Source organism: Nannospalax galili, unplaced genomic scaffold (assembly GCF_000622305.1).
Source record: "Nannospalax galili isolate Female #2095 unplaced genomic scaffold, S.galili_v1.0 scaffold9, whole genome shotgun sequence".
NCBI lineage: Eukaryota > Metazoa > Chordata > Mammalia > Rodentia > Spalacidae > Nannospalax > Nannospalax galili.
The window spans coordinates 6,068,006-6,077,501 of NW_008360332.1; the positions used below are offsets into that span (position 1 = coordinate 6,068,006).

A 9,496-nucleotide genomic window follows, 5' to 3' on the forward strand; every position below is an offset into this window, starting at 1 on the left:
TGAATAATCTTAAAATTTCTAAGGTCATAGTTTAGTCAACTAGTTTAAGGAACAAAATATATGTCTAGTCAAGGTTTATCTGAGAACATTGGGTTTTTGTTCAAACTTTATCTACATAGCACATGGTAATTAAAAGTATCAAACTGATGAAACTAACCTTCTTGGATGTTTAACAACCATACTTTAAGGCCTATACTAATCTGGTCAGAGGGACTTGACAGTTTTTGCTCTGTGCCTTCCAAGGTTGACTAAGTTCCAGGGGACTATGGAGCATTTCTCAAAATGTCCTGTAATTGTGGTGAGTCACCTGTCCTCTTGTTCGGGGAGTCCATGGAGATCCCATCAGATGGACTTGAACCAGCGTCCAGTCTACAAAGAAGAAGGTCAACACAGAGGAAACATTTCCTCCATGCTTCCAAGTGAAGCCAGCCATGGTCGAGCAGGACCTTTGACTTATCTTCAAATAGATGGAACTGGTAAAAGAAAGGAGCTAGGGGTTCCTCTCAAGCCCATGTGACCCCCCTTGGAGGGATGCTTTTGAAGCTCTTGTCAAGAAATTCCAATGGACTCTCATATGAACATTTGGAATTTGCCCCGTTTTGAATTTTTTCTGGTTCCCTGTCAAGAACTTGTAATGCTAATTACTCTTGCCTTTACTTCTCCTTCACATCTCCTAGGACCAGTCAAGGACTTTCTTTTCTCCCTACAGTTAGAGTTATGCAATTTGGGAGTCTTTTATTAGATAGACCCACTGAAGGGGTACTCCAATTGCCTCACCCTGCGTCCCTGTTCAGCATGGATGTAGCCAGAGTGGTCTGTGTCCTGATTCCCCATCAGCAATTTGGGTAACCTCTTCAGAGGATGGTGTGGTAGTAGGAGGTAGGGGGGCTGGAGAGATGGCTCAGTGGTTAAGAACACTGGTTGTTCTTGCAGAAGACCTGGGTTCAAATCCCAGCACCCACACGGCAGCTAACAACTGTCCATAACTCCAGTCCAAGGGGATCCAACAGCCTCTTCTGACCTCTGCGGGCACTGCACAACATGGGTGCACTTACATATATATAGGCAATACACTCATACACATAAAATAAAAATAGTAAATAAAAGATTATTTCTTTGTTTAATTGAATTTTTGTGTATTTCATACAGAACAGCTCAAACAATCTTTCATAGGCATTGAGGGCAAAAATGACAAAAGTATTTGGGAGCTCTGATCTAATCCCTAAAAGATTTTAGGGTTACCTCTTCAGAGGGGGAAATGTTAGAGTAGTAAAAAGCCCCATAAAAAAGAAGAAAGCATACATGAAGTTGTTCAGGAAAAAGTGATGGGGAGATATGGGAGGAGTTGGAGAGGAGGGAGTGGGTGTGGATTTGATCAAAACACCTTATATGCATTTTTTTAAAAAAAGTTTAAAAAATACAAAAAGTAAAATGTTAAAACAACTGAGGTGATGGTTTTGCTATCAGATATAAAATATATCACTTATAAATGGTAAGACTTTATAGCTCTAATATACATAATTTTGATTGATCATATCTGGGAGATTCAGGAACATTCCATATTAGGTACAGGATCTGGTTAATATTTTCTTCAGATTGAACATTAACTTCCACTTCCATATTAATCCAACAGTCAATTTACTGGCTCTATGTTCACATTAAGACCTACATACAAATGAACATTGCCTCTCATCTCAACGTCTACTAATACCTTCTGCTGGCTCTCCTGGTTCACACCACTGACTCCTACAATCCACTTTCCCCAGAGTAAAGCAGAGCATTCTTTCTGTAAAGCTTAGATTTTTCTTTTACATCAACTTGTTTAAATTTCTCTAATTTGCCACTGCTGGGCATGGCAGTGCATGTCTTTAGTCCCAAGCAGAGGCAGGCGGATCTCTGTGAGTTCAAGGTCTGCCTGGTCTACATAGTGAGTTCCAGGCCAGCTGGGGCTAGTGGGAGACCCTGTCTCAAAAAAAAAAAAAAAGACCAAAAAAACCAAACTCCCCAACTAATGTTTGCCCACTGCTCTTAGAATAATACTGACCTGAAAATACAGACTAGATTATTTTATAAAATGAAATTCCAAATTTGAATGGGGGGGGTAGTGTGACTATGAACAAAGTGATCATGAGTTAGTAACTGCTGAACCTGAGAGACAGTATGGAGGTCTCAGGTTTGTTTTCTCCCCATGCATATATAACAGATATTACATTTTTATCCTCATCTCACGCCTTTAGGTCTTGCTCACTAGATGTCCCAGTACTGCAAACACCATTGCAGACCTAGCTCCTGAGTTCACTGAAAGATCCCACACTTGTCTGGGTGCTCTCAACCGAGCCCCCGGTGTTTACCTAGAGTCCTCATTCGGCCAACCTTTTCACACTATAAACAACAGTCTGTCTTCCTTTTTAAGAAAGCTTTATAGTCATGTTTTATTTGTTGATTGATAGAACCTAGGGCCTCACACATGCTAAAGCAAGGGCTCTATCACTGAGTTATATCTCCAGCCCTTTTTCTTTTAATTAAAAAAAAAAAGTGTGTGTGTATGTGTGTAAGTGTAGGGACACGCATGCCATGGTATACATGTGAAGATCAGAGGATAACTTTGTGTAGTTGGTTTTCTCTTTCTACCATGGCCTTTGGGATTGAATCCAGGTCAAAAGGCTTACAGGGCAAGTACTTTTACCTGCTAAGCCATCTCACCAGCCCCAGTTCTTTTTATCTTTTTGAGATATGATCTCACTAAGTTGGCAGGTCTTAAAATTTTTAATCCTCCTGCTTCAGCTTCCTCAACAGCTGGGATTATAGGCCTGTGCCTCCTGGCTCAGAAAAAAGCCTCATATGCTTGTTTTAAAATCCAGCCACTTAACCATCCTTGACCCCAGGGCCGGCTGGCTTCAACACTCAGCTACACACCATTCTCTTGTTGTTATAGACAAAGTGCTGCAGCACTGACTTCTGCTTTCTAAACTGACTGCCAAACTCAGGCTTCGGCCCACTGTCTCCTACTTTAATTAAGGATACTGGGCTGGGGATGTAGCTCAGTAGTAGAGCACTTGCCTCATGTGCACAAGGCCCTGGATTCAATCCCCAGCACTGGAAAAAAAAAATTACCACCACACTTCTGGACTTCTGATTATTTTCTATTCCTCACTAGGAGATCACTAAAGAATGCTTTATTTCCTTTGTGCAACTCAAAATGAACCCTGAAAGAGGCACTGAGGCAGTGATTCCGGACAGAAAAACACCAAACTGCAGAAATCAACTGCAATACATGTGCTTCTTAGGGGTAGGGAGCAAACCTGTTAAAACTTTCACCTTAGGCATGAACCTTCCTTAGCACCCAAGACAAAGAGGCTTTCTCAGCTCTCTGCCCTTCCATTATGGGCATACCAGTAGAAATTCAAAATTATGTACTCTGTAAAAAAACTATCAAAATAGTATCATTTCTTTGGGGGGGGCAGGATCTCCCATAGCCCCAGTTGGCCTGGAACTCACTATGTAAACCAGACTGGACGTGATCTCAAAGATTTGTGTGCCTCTGCCTCCCCAGTGCTGGGACTAAAGTATTCAACACCATGCCTAGCAATTTTTTTTTTTGACAGGGTTTCCCTAGTCCCAGTCTGTCTGGAAGTTACTATGTAGACCAGGCTGGCCTCGATCTCACTGAGATCCACCTTGCTCTGCCTTCTGAAGAGCTGTAATTAAAGGCATGCATACCCGGTGCAATTTTTAAAAAAATGTGCATGAGAAAGTGCTCTGCCTGTGTGTATGTTAACAGCATTCGCACACCCAGTGCTCTTAGATACCAGAAGAGGTCGTTGGGTCCTTTAGAATTGGAGATATGGACAACTGTTAGTCTCCATGTGGGTGCTTGGAACTAATCTCAGTTTCTTTGCAAAAGCAACCAGTGCTTTTAACTGCTGAGCCATCACTCCATCCCCCAAAGCAGCATTCTTAAATACAATTTTTTTAAAAAAAGTATTTACATTTTAAAGTAATCCCTATAGTCCCAGCTGGCTTGGAATTCACTATATAGTCCAGGCTGGCCTCAAACTCAGACCTGCTGCTACTGCCTCCTGAGTGCTGGGAATCAAGGCATACACCACCACACTCAGTCTATAAGTCTATTATATTAAATAGTATTTTAAATGTGAAATAAAGCGACAACATATAATTTGGCTCAAGAGTAGAGACCAGGTCTCCCTTGTTCTCCACTGCACATAGCATAATGCCAACATGTACGGGACAAATTGTGTGTACAATGGATAGTTCAGTCAGCGAAGTCTCCAAAGCCTCTATAACTGCAGACACTACAGAATAACCAACTTCTCCATAGCAATGCGATGTTAACCATTTTTGGACGATCATTTAAAAACAAATACCTATGTTCGGACACACAGGGCCGTGTCTGGCAGAAGTCTGAAGCAGAAGGTGATGCTGGAAGAGACTTGGTCAGCTGTGACGGGCAGGCAGCCATCACATTCGCCACGCTGTGCGGTTTCTTTTGTCGTGGCCGTGAGTGCATTGTAAGATTGTCTGGGTCAGAACCTGTTAGAAAAGGAAAAAGGCAGGCATACAGTAAAACATCAGACACAGCACGCCAGGATAACTAATCTGCAATGTGTATGAAGAGAACAAATTAACTGCTGTCTTGGTTGCACATTCTGCAAGCAGAAGGAGCTAGCTTTAAAAATAGTTCTCTCTAGATTATGAACATGCAGAAACATGGCATTATCATACAGCCACAGAAAGCACTTTTTGTATGCACAGCCGTCCTATTATCTGCCTTTGACTTCAGTAAATAAAACATTTAGTTTTCAGACTGAGTATATATAGCTCACTGGAGAATGCTGGACTATCACAGGTGAGGAGTTCTGGGTTTTGTTTCCAGCACCAGAAAAGCAGACAAATATAGATTAAAAACAGAGAAGACCTGAACTAATCTAAAGAGAGTTCTTACTGTGATCTCAGACATTTTTATGTCAGTAATCTCGGATTTTACTTAGAGGCATGTTCAGAGTGAACAGTTTATGAAGCACTTACTTCCTGAGAAGGCACTGAAAAGTTTCACATTTTCTGAGTTCTGGTGGTCAAAGGTAGTCATATTTAAAAACTGCTGTTTTAACCAGCTCGCTCTTTCTTCTTCGAATGCCTTTCTCTAGTAGAACAAACAAGGACAATTATTCACTGTTGTTTCACACATCTTCTGCTGTTAGCTCTCTGGCCACCTACACGTTTCTTATAAGAAATATACCAGCTTATGCTGGGCATGATGGCATACACCTATAGTCCCAGCACTTGGGAGGCAGAAGCAGGCAAATCTCTGAGTTTAAGGCCAGCCTGGTCTACACAGTGAGTTCCAGGCCAGCTAGGGCTATAGGGAGATCCTGTCTCAAAAAGACAAAAAAAAAACAAAACAAAACAAAAAAAAAACCCTAAGAAATATAGCAGCTTAGGAAACTAAAAAAACACTTGAGAAATTTGTTTTTTATAAAAAATCCATCCATCTCACTTACTAGACCAATAATCACAATTTTTATGGGAACAGAATATTAGCAGAACTCTTGAATACATAACTATAAAATTGCCAACAACAGAAAAGTATCCAACTTCACAAATTAATCACATAGAAAGGACTTTTGACTTCGCCAAGCATTTCTCTGGTCCTCTAAGTCATCTTGCCCTGGTCACCACCACTGAGCAACAAGAGGGCACCTGGAGATTATGCCAAGTATCCCTTTTCTGAACAACTAATGATTCCTAAACAAAGCTTTCACTATCATCCCTCCACAGGTATAACGTATCACTGCCAACCCCCCAGGCCAACCCCTCCCTGGCCCTGTGAGCAGATACACTCTAGGGCAGGACAAAGCATCAGGAAGAGACAGACAAAGCAGCAATTCCTCAGATCAGGGTCCAGGACACAGGCTAAGAACAGTGATGCTACTAGACAAGCGAACATGCTAGAGCAAACTGTTGTGTTGTCTGAGGAAGGTAGCTACTGACAAAACAGACTTTTTAATGGTGGAGGAAGTCTATGTTAACTGCTTAAAATAACCAATATAGAGGCTTTCATGCACAAATAGTATGAAATCAGGCATCACCAGACATTTAAGAAAACCAATAGCAGAAGAGAAAAAAGGCCAAGATAAATAAACTGACCACAGATAACAGATACTTAAAGAGTTCTGAGGTTCATAAATGCTTGTAAAACAACATTACACAAAGAAAAGCAAAAATGAAGAGCATTAGAAATAAAAACTCGGTGGCTGAGCGAGGTGGGATGACAGTGCAGACCTTTAATCTCAGTACGTGGGAGGCAGAGGTGGCTGGAACTGTGAGATGAAGGCCAGAATGTCTACACAGCAAGTTCCAGGCCAGGTGGGCTACAGGGAGACCCTGTCTCAAAACAAAACCCCTCAGTGGCTGAAATAAATAATAAGATGGACCCTTGGGGGATTAGTTTGGTGACAAGGAAAATGTGAGCAAATGTGCAGAATGCATGCAGCCAAGTGTCCACCTGCGGACTCTGAAGGCCAGACGCTATCTCATAGAAGCCCCAACGTGGAGACAGTAAAAGAAGGAAAAATAAACAGAAGAAAACCTCACTAAAGGAGTATAGACTTCTGCAGATGAAAAGAACTATCCAGATATATCCTGGCAAAATTCAGAACTTTAAGAACATTTCAAAAACTTTCAGAGATGGGAGAGAAAAACCCAGAAAACGATCTATTCAGCACTATGGGTTATCGTGTCATGCAGCTTCACCTCAGCAACACCAAGAGTAAGGAGAAATGTTTTCCTATTTTTGAGAGAGAAGCTAGAATTAAAATTCAATACCCAGCCAAGCCAATTAAGTATAAATGTATGTTTAGATACTCTAGGATTCAAAAAGTTTATTAACATGCACTATTCATAAAAAAAAATTTAAGGTAACAAGGGACTTCCAAAGGGAAGCCAAAAGAAGTTAACAGGAGATACAGATACAAGAAACACAGTAACAAATAGAATTCAAGAAATTACAATGTATAAAAAGAAAGCTAGTTGGCCACAGAGTGGCTCATCATTTCTAGCTGCAGAGTAACTACCTTGCATGTTTGAAGTCCTAGGTCCCAGTCTGGGGAGATGGAAATACACACAGAGACATAGACACAGACACCACAGACACAGACACAGACACAGACACAGACACACACGCACGCGCGCATGCGCGCACATAGATTATCTCTTTTATGTGTTCAAATCTATTATTTGTTTATAAAGTAACATTTACATAATCATGATGCTATAAATGTTAGTTTCACGGCTTTCACTGTTTAGGCCTCAACCTTAGACAAACTACAATACTTGTTTAAGACTACAGGGTAAAATAGAAATGCAGTAACCCTTGGCAAGGAAAAATAAAACCAGAAATATATCTGCAAAGTGAAGGCATAAGAGAGATGGGAAGAGGCTAAAAGAATCTCTGCTGGGTGTATTAGTCCTTTAATCCTAATACTCAGGAGGCAGAGGCAGGTGGAGCCAGCCAGGACTACATAGAAATGGAATCACTTAATACACAAATTATTTACAATGCATCATAAATAAACAGAATATTATGAACAAATAAAACACAGATGAGGAGGAGCACTGTGAGGACATAAAATTCCTTATCTGACACAGCAGAAAATCAGAATACTGGCATAGAGATACTGTATATTAAAGTTAAAATAGTACTCAGAAAAATGAGCCTCAGAAATTTTGAATACCACGATGATCCCTATGGAATGAACCTGGGGAGACAAGGAGGAGGACGTGTTGTACTTCATAGCATTTTGTAGGGGTTTTCTTTTTAAATCACGTTGGAACATTACATTTTAATGTTTGAAAGGGTACTATGGTGGGAATGCACTGCTAACAAAACTTCAGCTGTAGGCATGAAGGCATATGTAAAAACCAAACTGTTGACTAGGAACATGTATATTCCCGGATGAGGGTTAGGAAAGAGCTAGAGCTTTATTTTTTTACTGTGCTTTCTTTTCTATTACACAAGCCTACTCTGCTCTGTCTTCTGGCACCACATGAACTGACAGCAGACACATGACAGAAGCTCAAAAGAAACTGGCTATCTAGTAGTAAGAGACCACAAGAATTAAAACTCCTAAATCTGGCATAAGGAAAAAGTGTTCTATGATTGTCCATATGCTCAACCTTCCGTCAACTTTAAGTCATTTATGAAATGGTCAGTGAGATACTCTAGAGAAAAACTGGACAGGGGCTGGAGAGATGGCTCAGCAGTTAAGAACACTGGTTGTTCCTGAAGAAGACCCAGGTTCAAATCCCAGCACCCACATGGCAGCTAACAACTGTCCGTAACTCCAGTCCCAGGGGATCTGACAGCCTCTTCTGTCCTCCTTAGGCATTGCACGACACGGATGCACTTACCTACACACAGGTAATACACGCATACACATAAAATAAAATGAATAAAATATAAAAAAGAAAAAAAAAACACCCCCAAAACTGGACAGTAAACAAACAAAAGTCAGATCTAGGACCCATTCAGCCGAGCGTCCTCCACCCCGACCCTGCAGCACTAGTTGGTCACCTCCAATCCCAAGCAGATAGCAGCTTCAGTAAAGCTTCGCCTTTCTTTCTCGAAATTCTTCTTCTGCTCCTTAAAAAGAGACCATTCTTCTTTGAGGCGTTCTTTTTCTTCCAACAAATAGCAGTCACGTAACAGCGAAGTGGTGTCGTCATCGCACGAGGTGGCAAGCTGCTGCTATTCGATTTTAAAGCACAGTAAGTTTCAGCAGACCCTTCAGCACTCCAAACTCAAGCAAAACCAAGGAAGGCAGGCTGAAGTTTAGGCAAAGACATAAAGTCTGAAGAATCAGTGAACCAAGCAGGGCTTCCTTTTCTGACAGCTGCTTCCCTTGGCAAAGCACAGGCCACAGAAGGAGGGAACGCAGCCGAACTGTGAGTGCTGGACTTAACTGGCATGGGAAAAACACCGAGCTCTACGGATCTCAGGAAATAAAGAATAAAAAGATCTAGGGAGAGTCAGTAAAATTCGGGCCTCTCTGAAGGGAGAGGAGCTTAAAAGGTAGTTTACACTTACCTGCAACAGCTGTTGCTGTGTTTTAATCATTTCTTTACACTGCTGAATTTCTAGTTCCAGTTTCTCAGTCTCTTGTTCATGGTCTTGCCTTGAGATGACATCGTCGTCACTAAAGCCTTCTGAGTGTACCTTTGAAACTGACAAAACCCCGGGAACCTGACACAGGTTTTTCAGCCACTATCAGTGCTGTCGGTTTTGAAAATTTATTTAAAAATCGAGACTCTTACAACATTTCTTTCCGTTTTCTCATAGGTTTTCTAAAAGGTAGTTATTTTCTTTGTCCTTTTACATTTTCATAAGTTGTAATAAATTAAGTATTACTTTAAAACAATTTTTAAAAAGCAAAACAATGGTAAGGTCACGATGACTCTACAGTCATACAATTTTAGGACC

General features: G+C 41.0%; 1 protein-coding gene across 4 annotated transcripts in view; it reads right to left on the minus strand.

Moving 5' to 3' along the window:
- Positions 1-9,496, minus strand: part of Ssx2ip (SSX family member 2 interacting protein) — a 55,375-nt gene that overhangs the window by 5,373 nt on the left and 40,506 nt on the right. For 3 of the 4 annotated variants that reach the window (XM_008826240.3, XM_008826237.3, XM_008826238.3), the window contains exons 10-13: positions 9,104-9,240; positions 8,591-8,764; positions 5,047-5,161; positions 4,386-4,551 (exon numbers count right to left, since the gene is read on the minus strand). In XM_008826240.3, the coding sequence (XP_008824462.1) occupies positions 4,386-4,551; positions 5,047-5,161; positions 8,591-8,764; positions 9,104-9,240 (592 nt within the window). The remainder of the gene's footprint in view (positions 1-4,385; positions 4,552-5,046; positions 5,162-8,590; positions 8,765-9,103; positions 9,241-9,496) is intronic. The other variant, XM_008826239.3, reaches the window with a different exon arrangement.